Genomic DNA, 24,757 nt, shown 5'->3' with positions numbered 1-24,757 from the left:
CCTAGTAAATCTGTAAATGCCTATATCCAGTCCCTCAAAAATTCTACTTCTAGGTACCTTAGTAAGCTTGTGTCCATTTATACTAGGTGAAATTATGGAAATATTTATAGAAACATTGTTTGCAATAAAATTTAGTATAGTCAAATAAAATTGAATATTATATGACAGTAAAAGCAAACTTTGGCTCATTGGTTAAATCTCAAAAACAGAATTTTAAGGAAAAATGCCATCACAGAAAAATACATGTAATGTGAATTTGTTTCTGGAATGGTCAAATATATATATAATATATATTTAATATTTGGAGATTTATACAGTAAAAATAAAAGCAAAAGAATTATCAGCAAATCAATTTAGAGATTACATCTGTCGAGAGAGAAGGACATAGCTGGCGTGAATTAAGGAATGTCAGATACACTGGTAGTGATCAGTTCCTTAAATAGGTAGATACATGGTTGTTTTGTTATTTCTTAAACAGTGCATAAAGTTCATATTTACTGTGTGGTATGTATTTCACATAAAAACATGTTTTAAAAAGAAAGTCTAGGGGCTTCCCTGGTGGCATGGTAGTTAAGAATCCGCCTGCCAATGCAAGGGACATGGGTTCGAGCCCTGGTCCGGGAAGATCCCACATGCCGCGGAGCAACTAAGCCCGTGCGCCACAACTACTGAGCTTACATGCCACAACTACTGAAGCCCGTGCGCCTAGAGCCCGTGCTCCACAACGAGAGAAGCCACCGCAATGAGAAGCCCACACACCGCAACAAAGAGTAGCCCCTGCTCACCGCAACTAGAGAAAGCCCATGCGCAGCAACAAAGACCCAAAGCAACCAAAAATAAATAAAATAATTTTTTTAAAAAAGTCTAAAAGTTGAGTTGTTACTTCACTGTAAAATATTTTTAAAACTTGAAGTGATTCATTTTTCTAAAACTGTTGTAAATATTACGATATTATCAAAATGATATTACAGGTTTCTTAGCCAGGCTTAAAATTTAATGTAGGTTACAAGATTGAGTTTTACACCCCTTATGATTATAAATAACGTATTCAAAATATGATTTTTTTAATGCTCTGTGGGAGGCATTTATGAGGTAGAAAAGATACTGCTTTATTAATGATTGGCTTTGTAACCTTAGTCATTTGTCTGGAACTCAGTTTTTCTTTATTTCAAAGAACGGGTTGGGGTAGATAATTTCCAAGGACCCACTCAGATTTTTATAAATATTGATACGTAGTTTTGTCTGTTTTGTGGCCGCACTGCCCACTGCTCGGCTTGTGGGATTTTAGTTCCCTGACCAGGGATCGAACCCCGGCTGTTGGCAGTGAAAGCACGGAGTCCTAACCACTGGACCGCCAGGGAATTCCTGATATGTAATTTTCAGAAATCATTTATTGAATCCTTATCTCTGTGTAATGGTCTGCTGGATTGTGCTCCAAGGGCTGTATGGTCAGAATGGATTGGGCTGTAACAATGTTCACCAATCTTCCTATTTATTTGTGTCATAAAGAAGACACATCTCTCCTCACCCTTGAGTGGTAGGCTTTTTAAAGGAAGCTGTGGAGTGCAGTGCAGTGTTTCTTAGATGACAGATTGCAGACCTTGTGTTTAGGGGATGTCCAAGTTCTTAGCAAAAATACCATTTTAATGTAGTATTTCTATTTAAATGCTAACATAAAAATTTAGTACAAGCATGTTCTGTACCACCTGTACAGATACTTTATAATAAAAACTTCCTCCTGATCTTTTCTTCCATTTGGTACGAAGTATTTTAATTGTTGCAAGCTAATGAGTAGATGACCCACTCCTACAAAAATGCCACTGTTTTCCCTATCTATGAAGAAACTGAAACAAGAGGCTAAGTAACCTGGTTAAGGTCAAACAGCTTACATATGGCAGACTTGAGATTTGAACTAGACACGGTAAAGCCTGTACTCTTGATCATTAAGCTGTACTTTCTTGTTACAGGAACAGGCTTTTTCATATTTCTGGGTTTCACTTTCATAATCTATAAAATGGATATAACATATAGCTCATAACTTTGCTCATGAGTGTTAAATGAGAAAATTGTATATAAAGTGCTTAGCACAGAAACATTTAGTAATGCTAAATAAATGTTAACTGTTGTGGTTATAATTGTCATCATCACTATTAAAAAGACAATTGTTTGCAAGGTGCAGTTTTTGCCTTTTTTTAAGTATTACTTACTTACAGCCTAATTTAAGATCCAATCTGATTTTTTTAGGCCCAGGGTCTTTTTTCATACTTATGCTCAAATATATAGAAACTAGCTTAAATATGTCTATTATACTATATAAATTGTACTTACTTAAATTGTATTTACTACGTTTATTGCTCTTTTTTTTAAGTGCTGGGTGGTAGGTGTATCCTAATTAATAACAGGATGAGTACTTTTAGAGTGATTGTTAATAATATTTAATCTGTGCAACTCCATAGAAGTACCCAGGGTCTGGAGCTGGGCTACCTGGGCTCAGATCCTTGCTCTGCACTACCTACTGGCTCTGTCATGAACTTTGTAAGAGGCTATTAGGCACATAGAAGGTTCAATAAATGGTAACTTAGATGATGACTATCTGTGAGTGGAACCAATGGAGGAGTCTAAATCTGGGAAGGGTGCAATTAGAAGGTGATGGGAATGAATGTACAGAGTAGTTATTGAAAGAATCTGACAAATAATGATGACTTTGCTAAGTCGCTCATTGTTAACCTGGGAATGTCATCACACAGCTCACTTTGTCTTTCTTATATCTTAGGTTGGCTTTTTTGTGAAGAGAGGATGTTCCAAAGGCATGGTTGAAATTGAATTGTAAGTGTTAAAAGTGCTAACACCACATTTCCCTACATAATTTCTTAGTTTATGTTCATGCTTTCCTGATGACTCTAGTCAAGAGTAATAATACAGTATTGTGGCATAGATACTGGAAATAATATTTAAGGGATACTTTATCTAGAGAGGTAAGGTGTTTTTTGTTTTGTTTTTTTTTAATGCATCTTTTTTTAAAAAATATTTATTTATTATTTATTTGGGTTGTGCCGGGTCTTAGTTGCGGCAGGCGGGTTCCTTAGTTGTGGCATTTGGACTCTTAGTTGCGGCGTGCATGTGGGATCTAGTTCCCCGACCGGTGGTTGAATCCTCGCCCCCTGCATTGGGAGCATAGAGTCTTAGCCACTGCGTCACCAGGGAAGTCCCTTAATGCATCTTTTAAAACCTGAATTGTAAGAACTTTCTTCTGGAAAAATTCTTAAGGAAATTAGAAATTTATGGGAGATAATGAAATAGAAATATACCACTATTAAATATTCATTAAGAAGTTGCAGTATTTTTTACAAACTTAAGCTTTCTTTTTTCTGATTTTGAAAGCAAAATATTTGCTTGTTTAAAAAAATGCAAACAATGTAGGAGTGTAAAAAGATGAAAGCCTTCTTGCCATAATTCCACTTCCAGAAACGACCACTGTTAGTAGTTTGGTGAACTTCATGTATGGCAGATACTTGGCATTTATGTCACCATTTTCCATTCCCTCCCTCATGGTAGAAATCGATAATTCATTATGGTGTTCTTTTCCCTTAAACCTAGATGTTCTGAGTTTACCACTCTTGGCAGCCATTTCTGATGGATGAGAGTTACTCTTCAAGATGAAACCAGTTGACCATCCTTGGTGCAGATACTTTGTCTTTTATATATGAACATGTACATCCTTTAGGTGATTTTTAGAGTGTTGTTTTTTGGAGTGTTTATAGAAAGTTATTGAATTTTCTTAGCTGAAATAGCTCTTAAAGATTATCTAATACTTTATAGGAAATGAGGAAGTGATCTTTATTCAAAAATTGTTGAAAATTTTAGAATTTATGTAGAGATGAGAAATAGGCACACATGGAAGAAAACAGTTAAAGAGGTTATGCTCAACTTATTAAAATATAATGGTGGTATTTTACTGAAGGATACAAAACCAAGACCTGAATAAATGGAGAAGCATATTATGTTCTAAAAATATAAATTTGTAGTCACCATTAACATGTCAGTCCTTTCCAAGCTAATGTATAAATCTGATATAATTCCAATAAGAGTCTCAACAGGTAAATTTATAAGTTGATTATAAAGTTCATCGGGAAGAATAAACCCAAGAGGTCTTGAAAAGTAGAATCATGAATAAGACATTTATGTAACAGATGTTAAAGTGTAAAATAAGCCTTTTCTTAAAATTTAATTTTTCTTTTATATTGGAGTATAGTTGATTTACAGTGTTGTGTTAGTTTCAGGTATATAGCTAAGTCATTGTTATACATATACATATATCCATTTTTTTTCAGATTCTTTTCCCATATAGGTTATTACAGAATATTGAGTAGAGTTCCCTGTGCTATAGAGTAGGTCCCTGTTGATTATCTGTTTTATATATAGTAGTGTATATATGTTAATCCCAAACTCCTAATTTATCTCTTTCCAAGTCCCCCCCCACCCCACAATCCTAAGTCTGCTTTCGAAATCTGAGTCTGTTTCTGTTTTGCAAATAAGTTCATTTGTATCATTTTTTTTAGATTCCACATGAAAGTGATATATGATATTTGTCTTTCTCTGTCTGACTTACTTCACTTAGTATGATTATCTCTAGGTGCATCCATGTTGCTGCAAATGGTATTATTTTATTCTTTTTTATGGCTGAGTAATGTTCCATTGCATATATGTACCACATCTTCTTTATCCATTTCTCTGTCAATGGACATTTAGGTTGCTTCCATGTCTTGGCTGTTGTAAATAGTGCTGCAGTGAACATTGGGGTGCATGTATCTTTTCAAATATGCATGTGTGGTTTTCTCTGGATATATGCCCAAGAGTGGGATGTATGGTAATTGTTGGAACATATGGTAATTCTATTTTTAGTTTCTTAAGGAACCTCCGTACTGTTCTCCATAGTGGTTGTACCAATTTACATTCCCACCAACAGTGTAGGAGGGTTCCCTATTCTCCACACCCTCTCCAGCATTTATTGTTTGTAGACTTTTTGATGACGGCCATTCTGACCCATGTGAAGTGATAGATACCTCATTGTAGTTTTGATTTGCATTTCTCTAATAATTAGTGATGTTGGGCTCTTTTCATATGCTTTTTGACTATCTGTATGTCTTCTTTGGAGAAATGTGTATTTGGACCTTCTGCCCATATTTTGATTGGGTTGGTTGTTTTTTTGATGTAGAACTGCATGAGCTGTTTGTGTATTTTGGAGATTAATCCCTTGTTGGTCACTTTGTTTGCAGATATTTTCTTCCATTCTGGGGGTTGTCCTTTCGTTTTGTTTATGGTTTCCTTTGCTGTGCAAAAGCTTTTAAGTTTAATTAGGTCCCATTTGTTTATTTTTGGTTTTATTTTCATTACTCTAGGAGGTGGGTCCAGAAAAGATACTGCTGTGATTTATGTCATAGAGTGTTCTGCCTGTGTTTTCCTCTAAGAATTTTATAGTATCCGGCCTTACATTTAGGTCTTTAATCCATTTTGAGTTTATTTTCGTGTATGGTGTTAGAGAATGTCCTGATTTCATTCTTTCACATGTGGCTGTCTAGTTAATAAAGCTGTTAATAGTATGGAATTCGTACAGAAAATTAGAGGAGCAGAATGGAGAAAATAGGAACAGTTCTAAATGTATATAAGAATTTTTTTTTGAATTTTATTTATTTTTTTATACAGCAGGTTATTAGTTATCCATTTTATACATATTAGCATATATATGTCAATCCCAATCTCCCAATCCATCCCACCCCCACCACCACCACCACCACTTTCCCCCCTTGGTGTCCATACGTTTGTTCTCTGCATCTGTGTCTCAATGTCTGCCCTGCAAACTGGTTCATCTGTACCATTTTCTAGGTTCCACATATATGCATTAATATACGATATTTGTTTTTCTCTTTCTGACTTACTTCACTCTGTATGACAGTCTCTAGATCCATCCACGTCTCTACAAATGACCCAATTTTGTTCCTTTTTATTGCTGAGTAATATTCCATTGTGTATATGTACCACATCTTCTTTATCCATTCATCTGTCGATGGGCATTTAGGTTGCTTCCATGTTCTGGCTATTGTAAATAGTGCTGCAATGAACATTGGGGTGCATGTGTCTTTTTGAGTTACGGTTTTCTCTGGGTTTATGCCCAGTAGTGGGATTGCTGGGTCGTATGATAGTTCTATTTTTAGTTTTTTAAGGAACTTCCATACTGTTTTCCATACTGGTTGTATCAATTTACATTCCCACCAGCAGTGCAGGAGGGTTCCCTTTTCACCACACCCTTTCCAGCATTTATTGTTTCTAGGTTTTTTGATCATGACCATTCTTACCGGTGTGAGGTGATACCTCATTGTAGTGTTGATTTGTATTTCTCTAATAATTAGTGATGTTGAGCAGCTTTTCATGTGCTTCTTGGCTATCTATATGACTTCTTTGGAGAAATGTCTGTTTAGGTCTTCTGCCCATTTTTGGATTGGGTTGTTTGTTTTTTTAATATTGAGCTGCATGAGCTGTTTATATATTTTGGAGATTAATCCTTTGTCCGTTCATTCATTTGCAAATATTTTCTCCCATTCTGAGGGTTGTCTTTTTGTCTTGTTTGTAGTTTCCTTTGCTGCACAGAAACTTTTAAGTTTCATTAGGTCCCATTTGTTTATTTTTGCTTTTATTTCCATTACTCTAGGAGGTGGATCAAAAAAGATCTTGCTGTGATTTATGTCAAAGAGTGTTCTTCCTATGTTTTCCTCATAAAAATTTAATTTATTGTAAAGGTGGCAATTTAAGCATTGGGTATAAATTACTCAAATTGAGTTGAAATAATTAGCTGTTAATTTTTAAAATGGATAAATATAGAGCTTTATCAGCCACCCTGTACATCAATAAAATCTCGATGTGTTAAAGGCTGAGTGAAAAAAATATGTAACTTTGAAAATGATAGGAAAAATGTAGAATATTTTTTAAATCTCAGGAAAGGGAGGGGCTTTCTAAGTAGAACAGGATAGCCAATAACAATATAAAGGAAGATAGGAAGAGCTCTAAGGAAGAGAAGGCTTTGATGACTGGAACTACACGGCCTCTGCCAAATCACGAGGAAAGCTAGGCTGAGAACAGCAGGTCTCCACTTGAGATAGGCTGGGTACCTGGGACCCTTTACCAGAGCACTTGAACCTGGACAAACTTCCCCTGAAGCGACAGAATACAAAGTAACTGTAAGGGACTAAAAATAACTGCACACATGGCAGTTGGGGCAGTTATGAACAATAAGATTAAAAAAAAGCCACAAACCAGTTGAGGTGCCAGGAGCAAAAGCAGGGCATTGTGCATAATCCCTGCACAAAGCACCACCACGGCAGTGGACAGGTTACCTAAGCTGTACCTCCTGCCCAACCCACGTACCTGCCCCTGTTGTTACCCATTTTAAGGACCCAAGCAGCTCCTCTTGTGGAGTGAGCATGGGCACCTGACTCTTGTTTTCACCCCCTTATGCTGCAGCATTAGACGCAATAAAGCCTTGCCTCGAAAAAAATAAACAAATAAAGGAAAATAAGAAATTTAGGCTCCATAGAAATCTAGCTAAATATAATGGTGCCATAGTTAAAAATGAGTGACAGATGGGAGGAAACATTCTCAGTACAGATAGCATGTACATGTCTCAAAATTATCAAAATACCAATGTTTCATCAAGTCAGTAAAAATTATAAACCACTTAATAGAAAATAAGCAAAGAAATTTAATGCAAAGTAAATGGCCAGTAAATATATAAAGAGGCTACACCTCACTAGTTATCAAGGAAATCAAGGTGAGGATTCTTTTCTTCTCAGCTTAGAAAATTTTTAAAATAAAATTCAATCATATGAAGGTATAGGAAAGTGAATCCTGTTGTGCACTGTTTGTGGGAGTACAGGCACTATATCCTATTCGGCAGCATCTGTCAAATATTAAATACAAATATTCTTTGGTCAGTCACTATTCTAGAGATTGATTGCTCATTGACACAAAAGTAGCTTTTTCCTAATTTTAATAATGAAAATTATGAATAACTCAAATGTATATCACCTGATAAATGGGTAAACAGAATGTGATATATCCATACAATGACATTTTATTGAGCCGTAAAAAGGATTGAAGTACTGATAGATCCTATAACATGGGTAAACCTTGCAGAGATAATGCTTGGTGAAAGAAGCCAGACACAAAAGAATACATGTTGCATGATTCCATTTATATGAAATGTCCAGAATAAGCAAATCCATAGACAGAAAATAGATTAGTGGTAGCTGGGGTATGAGGAGAGGAAAGAATGGGGAGTGATTGGTTTAACAGGTATGGGCTCCTCTTTTGGGAGATGAAAATATTCTGGAATTAGATGGTGGTGATTGTTGCACAACCTTGTGAATGTATTTAAAAACCGTTGTTGCTACACACAGTCTTTCAACTGTATACCTGAAAATGGTTAAACTAGTAAATTTTATACATTTTACCACCATTTTTTTAAAAACCATCAAATTGTAGACTTTAAAATGGTGGATTGTATGATATGTGAATTATATCTCAATTTTAAAAAATACAAGCATACCTCGTTTCATTGTGCTTTGCAGATACATTGTTTTTGTTTTTTTACAAATTGAAGGTTTGTGGCAACCCCGCATTGTCAAATGATGGTTAGCATTTTTTAGGAATAAAGTATTTTTAATTAAGGTAGGTACATTGTTGTTTTAGATGTAATGCTGTTGCACACTTAGTAGACTACAGTATAGTGTAAACAACTTTTATAAGTACTGGGAAACCGAAAAATTCGTGTGACACACTTTATTGCAGTATTCACTTTATTGTGGTGGTCTGGAACCAAACTCGCAATGTCTCCGAGGTATGCCTGTTGCCAAAGATACTCCTGGGTTAGCCTTGGTACCATTGATTGATCACAATGGTTTCCTAGATATTGAAACTGAAAAAATATACTAAGCCAGGTATATTTATAAAATACAGAGGAAGTATTAATATTTAAGTTTCAAAAGTCCATTATGGATGGCTGCAGGTCTTAAGCACTCCTGACTTTCTACCCTGAATCACCAAAGCCCAGTTGTCTTCTTAGTTATCTAAATAGGTTAACTACTTGGTGTGCAGTAGCTGCTTGCTCTAATAATCTAACCAGTGACTATTAACCAGAGTTCTGTTACCAAGTCTGGCACAAGGGGAGATTTCCTTTTCCCCATACTCAACATGGTTATGTTGTGCTCTCTTGTTCCATTAGGGTCCATGTGGCTTTGAGAGTACCAGACACAAAATGGCTCATTTTTAGTTGTTGGAATTGTCATTGCTGTTGAACGGCTGCATTAACTGACCACATATCCATTGAAGGCAACAGTGGATAGAATAGTCTCTGACATGCATTTATGCAATCATTTTTCAAATATTTATTAGTTCATTGGGGGATACAGCATTCTGCCATCATGGAATTTATGGTTAGAGGCGAAGAGGAGACATAAACAAATAGGTAATAAAATATGTTAGATGGTGATAAGCACTGTGTAGAAAAATAGAGGCAGGAAGAGAATATAGGGAATGCCAGAGTGGAAATTACAGTATTGAATAAGGTGATCAGGAAAGTTCTCCCTGAGAAAGTATTATTTGAACAAAGACTTGAAGAGAATAAGGGGATGAGCATGGAGATATTTGGAGAAACAGCATTTCAGGCAGAAGAATCTGTTAATGCTAAGACTCTGAAGTGGTACCTAGAGTCACTGGATTGCATTGAACAGGAAAAGGTAAGTTCTGAAAATATCAGGGAGGGAGCCAGCTCATAAGGCCTTGTAGACCTGTAAGGAATTTGCATTTATTTTGAATAAGATGGGAAGCCACCAGGATTTGAGCAGAGAGGTGACATAATCTAACTTAAATTTTAACCAGACCATTAAAGTTGCTGTGTGAAAAATAGGAAACAGAGGCAAAAGCAAGGATACCAATGTAGTGATGAATAATAATAACCCTAAGAGAAAATTAAAATAGTTTGGGATTTGCTCACAAATTGAATATAGGGTGTGAAAGAGAGGCATCGAAGAGGACATGTACATATATAGATAATCTGGCATGCTTAAGAGTGGAGTTTCTGTTAGCTGAGGTAATGAAACGTGCGTCAGGATGTTTTAGAGTAAGATCAGAAGGTCATTTTGGAGTAAATTATATTTCATCAAATTAAGATGGCACCATTTGTAAAATGCAGCTTCCAACTGAACTATGACACAGTTTGAAATGTGCAACCCAGTTTCAGAAATGTTAAGATGGAAAAGAACAATAACAAAAACAGATGCTTCTCAGGGTCAGTAAAATACAGAGTAAAGTTTGAGATGCCTATATAGCCATTCAGGTAGAAATGTTGAATGGGCAATTGGATTTTTTAACCTATCGTTTGGTGAGAAGTCTGGGCCAAAGATAATACGTTTGGGGAGTTGGCAGTAGGGTGATTGAAATCTCCAAGGGAGAAGATACAAAGCAAAGAAGTCTAAGAGCTAGACCCTGTTGTACTGCAGCATTTAGAGGCTGAATATAGGGAAAGGAAACTGGGAAGAATGCTAGTGAGTCCGAAGAATATAGTACCTGGAAAGCAGTACTTTGAATGGCTCGAATGGCTTGAGGAGGAGGGATTGATATGTGTCCAGTGTTGCCGATAGGTCGAGTAAAATGAAGACAAAGAACTTAGATTAGATTTAGCTCATTGTAGGCCTTGGCAAGGTTTAGGGGAGGTGGTGCTTTTATTTATTTCTGTTGAATGTTCAGGAAAGGCTTGTTGAGAATATTCATGAGTTGAGAACTAAATAAGAACTATAAGAACTGGGAGTAGAGTGTTCCAGGCAGATGGAAGAGTTTGTGCTCAGCATCTAGGGCAGAATTAAATTTGTTGTTTCTGAGGAACAGAAAAATGGTAGTGTGGCTTCAGTGAAATGAGGTATTTGTTGTAGGACTTTGGAAGATACCATTTATTTGGTTCCTTGATACCATTTACTTTTTGTTCCTGATTTGGTGTTCTTTTAATTATGGCTAGCTAATGAATTTTATCAGCATCTATTGAATTGATCATATTATTTTAATTGTTAAATTCAGTTAATTTCCTGATATTCACCCAGTTTTGCATTTTTAGAATAAATGCAGTATAGTCATAATTTTTGCATTGCTAGATTTGCTTTTCTAATGTTTTATTTAGGATTTTTACATCTGTATTTTGTTTGTGAAATATTTGTTGTTTGAATGTTTGGTTAAACTTACTGATAAAATCATCTGGGCCTCGAGTTTTTTTGTTTTTTAATTTTTTAACTATTAATGATAGTGGATTATTTAGTTTTTCTATTTCTTGAATCATCATGGTAGTTTATACTTTTCTAAAAAAATTTTTCATCTTAGCTTTTAATTTTATTGGGCTAAATAATAGCTTCTTATGTAACTTTATTATATTTGTATTATGTTGTCTCATATATAATATATATTATCTAAGTGTCTTCTGTAGTTGTATTCCCCTCTTTCATTCATGTTTTTTTCCATGATTTGGAAAAAATTGATTTGTTAGTTTTATTAGTCTTTTTTAGTGAATTAACTTTTTGCATTGTTATTTCTGTCTTAACATCATTGCTTTCTGTTTCATTAATTTTTACTCTTACCTTTACTAATTCTTCTTTAAACTTTTGGTTTCTTTTATTCTAATTTCTTGAAATGGATATTTATTGTACTAGTTTTCAGTCTTTTGTTTTTTCCCTGATATAAATAGTTAAGGTTAAAAATTTCCCTCTCAGTATTGCTTTAGTTCCATCTCCCAAATTTTGGTATATTGTATTTTCGTACTTTTCAGTTGTGAATGTTTTCTTCATTTTCTTTTTGAGTTCATAAATTAAAAGTTGTTTCAGATTCTAATGTAGTGATTTTCCTGTTACATTTTAGTATTGATTTCCACCTTGACAGTAGTGTGGTAAAAGAAAGAGAGAGAGAGAGAGAGAGAGAGAGAGAGAGAGAGAGAGAGATGGTCTTTATGTTCCCATTCCTTTGAAATTTGTTGAGACTTACTTGTACTGAGCTTTTGTAATTGTTACTTGTTTGGTTGAAAGAATGAGAATTCTGCTGTTGCATGTGCAATGTTCAGTATTTGTCCATTAGTTCAAGCTTATTAGTTATATTGCTAAATCTTCTGTATTTTAGCTGATTGCAGTTGTCAGATCAATTCCTTAATTACTGAGAAAAGTGTATTACACTATTCCTTTATGTAGATTTGTCAATTACCCTTGTTCTGTCAATTTTTGCCTTATATATTTTCAGGACATTATTGAATTCTTTATTGTTATGTGCTGATTTCTTCATCTTTCGAGACTTTTTGCTCTAGAATCTGTTTAACTTGCTATTAATGAATGTAGTTAGCAGCTTTCTCTTTAAATATTTTCCTGGTTATCTTTCTTTCATTCATTTCAAGTTTTTAATATCTTTTTTATCTTATTTAAACAAGGATAGTGGGGTGGTGTTTTTCATATAGTCTTTTAAATAATACATACAGTTCATTTACTGTAATTACTTATACGTTTGGACTTATTTTTACTGCCTTATTCTGTGCCTTTAATTTGGCCCACTTTTCAGTATTTGTTTCCTCTCTTGCCTTCATTTGGATTTTTTTGTTTGGTTAATTTTTCCTTTTTTATTGTTTTGGAAATTATGCATTCTTCTCTTGTTTTAATGGTTATTAGAATTTTTAACAAATACTTTAATAGAGTCTAGACTTAAATTTTCATCTTCCTACTGAATAAATATCTTAGAGTGCTTTTTATAACTTTTTCTCTGAATTTATATGCTACTTTAATTCTGTCTTGTTTCTTAAACTCTTCAAGATATAATAACTATTATTAATTTAAACTGTAATGTTTGTTTAGAATTACGCCACATATTTTCTGTTTGCCTTGCTTTTCATTCTTTCTTGCATTTGTTTTCTTCCCTCTGGGATCACTTTCTGCCAGAGGACATTCTTTAAAGTTTCCTTTAATGAAGCTCTTCTAACACTCGGTTTTTGTCTGTAAATATTTTGCTCTAAATCTTGAAAGATGTACTTGCTTTATATAAAATTCTACACTGATAGATATTTTCTCAGCACATGCAAAGTATTCCATTGTCTTCTGTTGTGAATCTAATCTTAGTTTCTTTGTTGGTAATTGTTTTTGGTGTTTTATAGTTTCACATCATATATTTATGTGTGGATTTATTTTTTATTAATACTGTGATTTATTCTTAAATCTGTAGTTTGGAAAATTCTTATCTGTTATTTCTCCAAATACTGCCACTGACCCATTCTTAGCCTCCCTTCCTTCCAGAACTCTTACAAGACAGATGTTAGGCTTTCTCAGTCATCCAAGTCTCTTAAGATCTTTCATATTTTTCATCTTTTTATGTCTATGTTGCATTCTAGATCCATTTCTCTTTGGTTCTTTTTCAGATCTATTGTTTATTTATATTTTCAATCTTTTATTTCTTAAAATATAATAAACGTACTTATACTTGAGTCCTTTGATTCCAATACGATTTTACTTTCGATTTCTGCTAGTTCTTACTATTGAAGCTTTGTTTTCTTGCATGTGTGTTTCCAGCGAGCTTCTCCTTTCTCTTGGAACTTTATCTGTGTTAAACTCTTTGATGATAAAGGTAGATTCCTGCAGAGAGAATTTTTGTTAACTTCTGTTAAAGATCATTGGATACTATTAAACCAGTATCTCAATATACAGAATTCTCAGTTTGAGGGTTTTTGAACCTCCTTACGTCTGTCATGTAACTTCAAGATACAAATCTGTTTGAGAGTGACTTGGGGTTAGTAACTCTCAGGGTAAAATTTTTCTTCATTTCACAGTTCGAGTCATAGTTTGATACAGGCAAGTTGGCCTTGCTGTGGCTGAGGGTGGTGGTGGAGGTAATGGTGTAATTCTAGTTTACCCTCACAGTGACAGTATAGCCTTTTGGGGATGGTTTCTTTTCTCCTTTTTTTTTTTTTAATTAAAGTATAGTTGATTTACAGTGTTGTGCTAATTTCTGCTGTACAGCAAAGTGACTCAGTTATACACATATATACCTTCCTTTTTATATTCTTTTCCATTATGGATTATCCCAGGAGATTGCATATAGTTCCATCCCCAAATTCCCAGCCTATCCTTCTCCCACCTCTTCTCCCCCTTGGCAACCACAGGTCTGTTCTCTATGACTGTGAGCCTGTTTCTATTTTGTAGATAGGTTCATTTGTGCCATATTTTAGATTCCACATATAAGTGATATCATATGGTATTTGTCTTTCTCTTTCTGACTTACTTAGTGTGATGATTTCTGGTTACATCCATGTTGCTGCAAATGACATTATTCTGTTCTTTTTATGGCTGAGTAGTATTCCATTGTGTGTGTGTGTGTGTGTGTATATATATACCACATCTTTATCCATTCATCTGTTGATGGACATTTAGGTTGTTTCCATGTCTTAGCTATTGTGAATGGTAGTGCTCTGAACATTGGGGTGCAAATATCTTTTTGAATTATAGTTTTCTCCAGATATATGCCCAGCAGTGGGACTGCTGGATCATATGGTAATTCTATTTTTAGTTTTCTGAGGAACCTCCATACTGTTTTCCTTAGTGGCTGTACCAAATTACATTCCCACCAACAGTGAAGGAGGGTTCCCTTTTCTTCACACCCTCTCCAGCATTTATTTGTAGACTTTTTAATGGTGGCCATTGTGATCGGCATGAGGTGGTACCTTGTTGTGGTTTTGGTTTTCATTTACTCTAATAATTGCTGATGTTGAACATCTTTTCATGTGCCTACTGGTCATCTGTATGTCTTCTTTGGAGAAATATCTATTTAGGTCTCCTGTCCGTTTTTCAATTGGGTTGTTTGTCTTTTTGTTATTGAGCTGTATGAGTTGTTTGTATATTTTGGAAGTTAAGCCTTTGTCAGTCACATTGTTTGCAAATATTTTCTCATTCTGTGGGTTGTCTTTTCATTTTGTTTATGGTTTCCTTCGTTGTGCAAAAGCTTGTAGGTTTGATTAGGTCCCATTTGTTTATTTTTGTTTTTATTTTTATTCCCTTGGGAGATTAACCTAAGAAAACACTTATACGATTTATGTCAGAGAATGTTTTGCCTTTGCTCTCTTCTAGTAGTTTTATGGTCTCATGTCTTACGTTTAAGTCTTTAAGCTATTTTGAGTTTGTTTTTGTGCATAGTGTGAGGGTGTGTTCTAACTTCATTGATATACATGCAACTGTCCAACTTTCCCAGTACCACTTGCTGAAGAGATTGTCTTTTTCCCATTTTATATTCTTGCCTCCTTTGTCAAAGATTGACCGTAGGTGTGTGGGTTGATTTCTGGGCTCTATTTTATTCCATTGATCCATATGTCTGTTTTTGTACCAGTACCCCACACTGTTTTGATTATTGTAGCTTTGTAGTATTGTCTGAAGTCTGGGAGGGTTATACCTCCTGCTTTTTTTTTTTTTCCTCAGGACTCCCTTAGCAATTCTGGGTCTTCTATGGTTCCGTATAAATTTTTGTATTATTTGTTCTAGTTATGTGAAAAATGTCATGGGTGACCTGCTAGGGATCACATTAAATCTGTAGATTGCTTTGGATAGTATGGCCGTTTTAACAGTATTAATTCTTCCTGTCCAAGAGCATGGGATATCTTTTCATTTCTTTGAATCCTCTTTGATTTCCTTTATTAATGTTTTATAGTTCTCAGCATATAAGTCTTTCACCTCCTTGGTCAGGTTTATTCCTAGGGGTTTTTTTGGTGCAATTTTTTTTTTTTTTTTTTTTGCAGTACACGGGCCTCTCACTGTTGTGGCCTCTCCCGTTGTGGAGCATGGATGCGCAGGCCCAGCGGCCATGGCTCACGGGCCTAGCCGCTCCACGGCATGTGGGATCTTCCCGGACCGGGGCACAAACCCATGTCCCCTGCATTGGCAGGCGGACTCAACCACTCCGCCACCAGGGAAGCCCTTGGTGCAATTTTTAAAGGGATTGTTTTTTTACATTCCCTTTCTAATATTTCATTGTTAGTGTAAAGAAATGCAACTGATTTCTGAATGTTAATCTTGTATTCTGCTACTTTGCTGAATTCATTTATCACTAGTGGCTTTTGTGTGGTGCCCTAGGGTTTTCTATGTATACTATCATGTCATCTACATATAGTAAATATTTTACCTCTTCCCTTCCAATTTGGATACTTTCTATTTTTCTTTTCTGAGTGCTGTGGCTAGGACTTGCAATACTATGTTGAATAGAAGAGTTGAGAGTGGTGATCCTTGTCTTGTTCCAAGTTTTAGCGAGAAGGCTTTCAGCTTTTCACCACTGAGTATTATATTGGCTGTGGGTTTGTCATAAATGACTTTTATTATGTTGAGATATGTGCCCTCTATACCCACTTTGGTAAGAGTTTTCATCATGAATAAATGTTGAATTTCGTCAAATCCTTTTTCTGTATCTATTGAGATGATGATGTGGTTTTTGACTTTAGTTAATGTGTATTAACATTGATTGATTTGCATATATTGAGTCATCCTTGTGAACTTGAGATGAATCCCACTTGGTCATGTTGTATAATCTTTTTTATGTATTGTTGGATTTGGTTTGCTAATATTTTGTTGAGAACTTTTGCATCTATACTAATCAAAGATGTTATAATTTTCTTTTTTGGTGATGTCTTTGTCTGGTTTTGGTATCAGGGTGATGGTGGCTTCATAGAATGTTTTTGAGAGTGTTCCCTCCTCTTCAGTCTTTTGAAAGAGTTTTAGAAGGATCAATATAAGTATGATCTTCGTATGTTTGGTAGAATTCGCCCGTGAAGCCATCTGGTCCTGGACTTTTATTTGTAGGGAGTTTTTTTGCTTTGTTTTATTTTTTAATTACAGATTCTATTTCACCTATAGTGATTGATCTGTTCAAATCATCTTTCTTCTTGATTCAGTTTTGGTGGGCTCTGTGTTTCTAGAAAGTTGTCCATTTCTTACAGGTTGTCAACTTTGTTGGCATATAATTATTCATAGTATTCTTTTATGGTTTTTTGTATTTCTGCAGTATTGGTTGAGATTTCTCCTTTTTCATTTCTTATTTTATTTATTTGGATTCTCTCTTTTTTCTTCTTGGTGAGCCTGGCCAGAGGCATGTCAATTTTGTTTACCCTTTCAAAGAACCAGCTCTTGGCTTTACTAATTTTTTTCTGTTGTGTTTTTAATGTCTATTTTATTTATTTCCTCTCTGTTCTTTATTATTTCCTTCCTTCTGCTGACTTTAGGTTTTGTTTATTTTTCTTTTTCTAATTCTTTTAGGTGGTAGGTTAGGTTGTTTATTTGAGGTTTTTCTTATTTTTTGAGGAAGGCCTGTATTGCTGTCAATTTCTCTCTAAGAACTGCTTTTGCTGCATCTCATAGATTTTGTATGGTTGTGTTTTCATTGCCATTTGTCTCCAGGTATTTTTAATTTCCTTTTTGATTTCCTCGTTGACCCATTGATTTTTTAGTAGCATGTTGTTTAGTCTCCGTGTAATTATTTTTTTCTCATTTCTTTTCCTGTGGTTGATTTCTTGTTTCATGCCATTGTGGTTGGAGAAGATCCTTGAAATAATTTCTGTACTCTTAAATTTGTTGAGGTTAGTTTTGTGCCCTAGTATGTGGTCAGTCCTAGAGAATATTCCATGTACACTTGAAAAGAATGTGTTTTCTGGGTTTTTTTTGGATGTAATGTTCTGAAAATACCAATTAAGTCTAACTGTTCTATTGTATCATTCAGGATCTCTGCTACCTTATTGATTTTCTGTCTAGAAGATTTGTTTGTTGACGTGAGTGGGGTGTTAAAGTCTCCTATTATTGTATTCCCATCAATTTCTGCCTTTATGTCTGCTAGTATGTTTTATGTATTTGTATTCTCCTATATTAGGTGCATATATGTTGATGAGTGTAAAGTCCTCTTCTTGTATTGACCTTTTTATCATTATATAGTATCCTTCTTTATCTTTCTTTGTGACCTCTGTTTTAAAATCTATTTTGTCTAATACACGTATTGTGACTCCCGCATTCTTGTCATTTCCGTTTGCATGAAATATCTTTTTCCATCCCCTTGCTTTCAGTCTGTGTGTGTCCTTTGTCCTAAGGTGGATCTCTCGTAGGCAGCATATTGTAGGCTCTTGTTTTTTCATCCAGTCGGCCACTCTGTCTTTTGTTGGAGCATTTAGTCCATTGACATTTAAGGTAATTATTGATACCTATACATTTATTGCCATTTTAAACCTTGTTTTCCAGTTGATTGTATGTTTCTTCTTTGTTCCTTTCCTTTTTTGTTTTTCTTTTTGTGACTTGATTACTTTCTTTTATTTTATGCTTGTGTCCTCTTCTTTTTGGTTTTTGTGAATCAATTGTATGTTTTTGATTTATGGTTGCCCTGTTTTTCAAGTATGTTAACCCCTTCTTATATCTGCTTGCTTTAGACTGATAGTCATACAGCCTTAAACACAGTCTAAAAAAAAAAAGAATCTACATTTTCTTAACTCTTCTTCCCCAACTTTTATGATTTTGATATCCTTTTTTTACATCTTCATGTTTATTCTTTTGCTGTTCCTTGTCTTTATCGTCGCTTTCACAAATAGGTTTTTTATTTTTTTTTCTTTTTGATCTGTATACTGGCTTATTTAAGTAGTTTACTTTCCAATTGTGATTTCCTCATTCTTATATCTTCTTGCTTTTTTCTGTTTAGAGAAGACCTTTCAATATTTCTTTTAGGATAGGTTTAGTATTGCTGTATTCTTTTAGTTTTTGCTTGTCTGAGAAATTCTTTATCTCTCCTCCTATTCTAAACGATAATCTTGCTAGGTAGAGTATTCTAGGTTGCACAATTTTCCCTTTTAAGACTTTGAATATACTTTGCCACTCCCTTCTGGCCTGCAGTGTTTCTGTGGAGAAATCAGCTGATAGTCTTATGGGGGTTCCCTTGAATTTAACTCTTTGTTTTTCTCTTGCTGCCTTTAGAATCTTCTCTTTATTTTTAACTTCTGCCATTTTTATTTTTTTTTATTAGAGTATAATTGCTTTACAATAGTGTGTTAGTTTCTGCTTTATAACAAAGTGAATCATCAGTTATACATATACATATGTTCCCATATCTCTTCCCTCTTGTGTCTCCCTCCCTCCCACCCTCTCTATCTCACCCCTCCAGGTGGTCACAAAGCGTCGAGCTGATCTCCCTTTGCTATGCAGCTGCTTCCCACTAGCTATCTACCTTACATTTGGTAGTGTATATATGTCCATGCCTCTCTCTCGCTTTGTCACAGCTTACCCTTCCCCCTCCCCATATCCTCAAGTCCATTCTCTAGTAGGTCTGTGTCTTTATTCCTGTCTTACCCCTAGGTTCTTCCTGACATTTTTTTTTCTTGAATTCCATATATATGAGTTAGCATACGGTATTTGTCTTTCTCTTTCTGACTTACTTCACTCTGTATGACAGACTCTAGGTCTATCCACCTCATTACAAATAGGTCAATTTCGTTTCCTTTTATGGCTGAGTAATATTCCATTGTATATATGTGCCACCTCATCTTTTTTTTTAACATCTTTATTGCAGTGTAATTGCTTTAAAATGGTGTGCTACTTTCTGCTTTATAACAAAGTGAATCAGTTATACATATACATATGTTCCCATATCTCTTCCCTCTTGTGTCTCCCTCCCTCCCGCCCTCCCTATCCCACTGCTCCAGGCGGTCACAAAGCACCGAGCTGATCTCCCTGTGCTATGCAGCTGCTTCCCACTAGCAATCTACCTTACGTTTGGTAGTGTATATATGTCCATGCCTCTCTCTCGCTTTGTCACAGCTCACCCTTCCTCCTCCCCATATTCTCAAGTCCGTTCTCTAGTAGGTCTGTGTCTTTATTCCTGTCTTACCCCTAGGTTCTTCATGACATTTTTTCCCCTTAAATTCCATATATATATGTGTTAGCATACGGTATTTGTCTTTCTCTTTCTGACTTACTTCACTCTGTATGACAGACTCCAGGTCCATCCACCTCATTACAAATAGCTCAATTTTGTTTCTTTTTACAGCTGAGTAATATTCCATTTTATATATGTGCCACATCTTCTTTATCCATTCATCCGAAGATGGACACTTAGGTTGTTTCCATCTCTGGGCTATTGTAAATAGAGCTGCAATGAACATTTTGGTACATGACTCTTTTTGAATTATGGTTTTCTCAGGGTATATGCCCAGTAGTGGGATTGCTGGGTCATATGGTAGTTCTATTTGTAGTTTTTTAAGGAACCTCCATACTGTTCTCCATAGTGGCTGAACCAATTCACATTCCCACCAGCAGTGCAAGAGTGTTCCCTTTTCTCCACACCCTCTCCAGCATTTATTGTTTCTAGATTTTTTGATGATGGCCATTCTGACTGGTGTGAGATGATATCTCATTGTAGTTTTGATTTGCATTTCTCTAATGATTAATGATGTTGAGCATTCTTTTATGTGTTTGTTGGCAGTCTGTATATCTTCTTTGGAGAAATGTTTATTTAGGTCTTCTGCCCATTTTTGGATTGGGTTGTTTTTTTGTTATTGAGCTGCATGAGTTGCTTATAAATTTTGGAGATTAATCCTTTGTCAATTGCTTCATTTGCAAATATTTTCTCCCATTCTGAGGGTTGTCTTTTGGTCTTGTGTATGGTTTCCTTTGCTGTGCAAAACCTTTGAAGTTTCATTAGGTCCCATTTGTTTATTTTTGTTTTTATTTCCATTTCTCTAGGAGGTGGGTCAAAAAGGATCTTGCTGTGATTTATGTCATAGAGTGTTCTTCCTGTGTTTTCCTCTAAGAGTTTGATAGTGTCTGGCCTTACATTTAGGTCTTTAATCCATTTTGAGCTTACTTTTGTGTATGGTGTTAGGGAGTGATCTAATCTCATACTTTTACATGCACCTGTCCAGTTTTCCCAGCACCACTTATTGAAGAGGCTGTCCTTTCTCCACTGTACATTCCTGCCTCCTTTATCAAAGATAAGGTAACCACATGTGCATGGGTTTATCTCTGGGCTTTCTATCCTGTTCTGTTTTTGTGCCAGTACCATACTGTCTTGATTACTGTAGCTTTGTAGTATAGTCTGAAGTCAGGGAGTCTGATTCCTCCAGCTCTGTTTTTCGTTCTCAACATTGCTTTGGCTATTAGGGGTCTTTTGTGTTTCCATATAAATTGTGAAATTTTTAGCTCTTGTGCTGTGAAAAATGCCAGTGGTAGTTTGATGGGGATTGCATTGAATCTGTAGATTGCTTTGGATAGTAGAGTCATTTTCACAATGTTGATTCTTCCAATCCAAGAACATGGTATATCTCTCCATCTATTTGTATCATCTTTAATTTCTTTCATCAGTGTCTGCATACAGGTCTTTTGTCTCAGGTAGGTTTATTCCTAGATGTTTTATTCTTTTTGTTGCAGTGGTAAATGGGAGTGTTTTCTTGATTTCACTTTCAGATTTTTCATCATTAGTGTATAGGAATGCCAGAGATTTCTGTGCATTAATTTTGTATCCTGCTACTTTACCAAATTCATTGATTAGCTCTAGTAGTTTTCTGATAGCATCTTTAGGATTCTCTATGTATAGTATCATGTCATCTGCAAACAGTGACAGCTTTACTTCTTCTTTTCCGATTTGGATTCCTTTTATTTCTTTTTCTTCTCTGATTGCTGTGGCTAAAACTTCCAAAACTATGTTGAATAAGAGTGGTGAGAGTGGGCAACCTTGTCCTGTTCCTGATCTTAGTGGAAATGGTCTCAGTTTTTCACCATTGAGGACGATGTTGGCTGTGGGTTTGTCATATATGGCCTTTATTATGTTGAGGAAATTTCCCTCTATGCCTGCATTCTGCAGCATTTTTATCATAAATGGGTGTTGAATTTTGTCGAAAGCTTTCTCTCCATCTATTGAGATGATCATATGGTTTTTCTCCTTCAATTTGTTAATATGGTTTATCACATTGATTTTTTGCATATATTGAAGAATCCTTGCATTCCTGGAATAAATCCCACTTGATCATGGTGTATGATCCTTTTAATGTGCTATTGGATTCTGTTTGCTAGTATTTTGTTGAGGATTTTTGCATCTGTGTTCATCAGTGATATTGGCCTGTAATTTTCTTTCTTTGTGACATCCCTTTCTGGTTTTGGTATCAAGTTGAAGGTAGCCTCGTAGAATGAGTTTGGGAGTGTTCCTCCCTCTGCTATATTTTGGAAGAGTTTGAGAAGGATAGGTGTTAGCTCTTCTCTAAATGTTTGATAGAATTCGCCTGTGAAGCCATCTAGTCCAGGGCTTTTGTTTGTTGGCAGATTTTTAATCACAGTTTCAATTTCAGTGCTTGTGATTGGTCTGTTCATATTTTCTATTCCTGGTTCGGTCTCAGAAGGTTGTGCATTTCTAAGAATTTGTCCATTTCTTCCAGGTTGCCCATTTTATTGGCATAGAGTTGCTTGTAGTAATCTCTCATGATCCTTTGTATTTCTGCAGTGTCAGTTGTTACTTCTCCTTTTTCATTTCTAATTGTATTGATTTGAGTCTTCTCCCTTTTTTTCTTGATGAGTCTGGCTAATGGTTTATCAATTTCATTTATCTTCTCAAAGAACCAGGTTTTAGTTTTATTGATCTTTGCTATCGTTTCCTTCATTTTTTTTCATTTTTTTCTGATCTGATTTTTATGATTTCTTTCCTTCTGCTAACTTTGGGGTTTTTTTTGTTCTTCTTTGTCTGATTGCTTTAGGTGCAAGGTTAGGTTGTTTATTCGAGATGCTTCCTGTTTCTTAAGGTAGGATTGTATTGCTATAAACTTCCCTCTTAGAACTGCTTTTGCTGCATCCCATAGGTTTTGGGTCGTTGTGTCTCCATTGTCATTTGTTTCTAGGTATTTTTTGATTTCCTCTTTGATTTCTTCAGTGATCACTGTGTTATTAAGTAGTGTATTGTTTAGCCTCCATGTGTTTTTTTTTTTTACAGATCTTTTCCTGTAATTGATATCTAGTCTCATAGCATTGTGGTCGGAAAAGATACTTGATACAATTTCAATTTTCTTAAAGTTACCAAGGCTTGATTTGTGACTCAAGATATGATCTATCCTGGAGAATGTTCCATGAGCACTTGAGAAACATGTGTATTCTGTTGTTTTTGGATGGAATGTCCTATAAATATCAATTAAGTCCATCTTGTTTAATGTATCATTTAAAGCTTGGGTTTCCTTATTTATTTTCATTTTGGATGATCTGTCCATTGGTGAAAGTGGGTTGTTAAAGTCCCCTACTATGAACATGTTACTGTCAATTTCCCCTTTTATGGCTGTTAGTATTTGCCTTATGTATTGAGGTGCTCCTATGTTGGTTCATAAATATTTACAATTGTTATATCTTCTTCTTGGATCGATCCCTTGATCATTATGTAGTGTCCTTTTTGTCTCTTCTAATAGTCTTTATTTTAACATCTGTTTTGTCTGATATGAGAATTGCTACTCCACCTTTCTTTTGGTTTCCATTTGCATGGAATATCTTTTTCCATCCCCTTACTTTCAGTCTGTATGTGTCTCTAGGTCTGAAGTGGGTCTCTTGTAGACAGCATATATAAGGGTCTTGTTTTTGTATCCATTCAGTCAATCTGTGTCTTTTGGTGGGAGCATTTAGTCCATTTACATTTAAGGTAATTATCGATATGTATGTTCCTATTCCCATTTTCTTAATTGTTTTGTGTTTGTTATTGTAGGTCTTATCCTTCTCTTGTGTTTCTTGCCTAGAGAAGTTCCTTTAGCATTTGTTGTAAAGCTGGTTTGGTGGTGCTGAACTCTCTCAGCTTTTGCTTGTCTGTAAAGATTTTAATTTCTTCATCAAATCCGAATGAGATCCTTGCTGGGCAGAGTAATCTTGGTTGCAGGTTTTTCTCCTTCATCACTTTAAATATGTCCTGCCACTCCCTTCTGGCTTGCAGAGTTTCTGCTGAAAGATCAGCTGTTAACCTTATGGGGATTCCCTTGTGTGTTATTTGTTGTTTTTCCCTTGCTGCTTTTAATATGTTTTCTTTGTATTTAATTTTTGACAGTTTGACTAATATGTGTCTTGGCGTATTTCTCCTTGGATTTATCCTGTATGGGACTCTCTGTGCTTCCTGGACTTGATTAACTAATTCCTTTCCCATATTAGGGAAGTTTTCACCTATAATCTCTTCAAATATTTTCTCAGTCCCTTTCTTTTTCTCTCCTTCTTTTGGAACCCCTATAATTTGAATGTTGGTGCGTTTAATGTTGTCCAGAGGTCTCTGAGACTGTCCTCAGTTCTTTTCATTCTTTTTTCTTTATTCTGCTCTGCAGTAGTTATTTCCACTATTTTATTTTCCAGGTCACTTATTCGTTCTTCTGCCTCAGTTATTCTGCTGTTGATCCCATCTAGCGTATTTTTAATTTCATTTATTGTGTTGTTCATCATTACTTGTTTCATCTTTAGTTCTTCTAGGTCCTTGTTAAATGTTTCTTGCCTTTTCTCCATTGTATTTCCAAGATTTTGTATCATCTTTACTATCATTATTCTGAATTCTTTTTCAGGTAGACTGCCCATTTCCTCTTCGTTTGTTAGGTCTGGTGGGTTTTTATCTTACTCCTTCATCTGCTGTGTGTTTTTCTGTCTTCTCATTTTGCTTATCTTACTGTGTTTGGTGTCTCCTTTTTGCAGGCTGC

General features: G+C 35.3%; 1 protein-coding gene across 1 annotated transcript in view; it reads left to right on the top strand.

Annotated features, from left to right (window-relative positions):
• The window catches only part of SMC5 (structural maintenance of chromosomes 5), a 105,312-nt gene that overhangs the window by 10,919 nt on the left and 69,636 nt on the right, over positions 1-24,757 (top strand). Inside the window, exon 3 of the mRNA XM_082657095.1 lies at positions 2,774-2,826. Coding sequence (XP_082513221.1) covers positions 2,774-2,826 — 53 coding nt within the window. The remainder of the gene's footprint in view (positions 1-2,773; positions 2,827-24,757) is intronic.

The sequence above is a fragment of the Grampus griseus genome, assembly GCF_964374135.1.
Source record: "Grampus griseus genome assembly, chromosome: 6".
Taxonomy (NCBI): domain Eukaryota; kingdom Metazoa; phylum Chordata; class Mammalia; order Artiodactyla; family Delphinidae; genus Grampus; species Grampus griseus.
The sequence above is the reverse complement of the archived record's forward strand: the minus strand, read 5'-3'. Positions and strand labels throughout refer to the sequence as shown.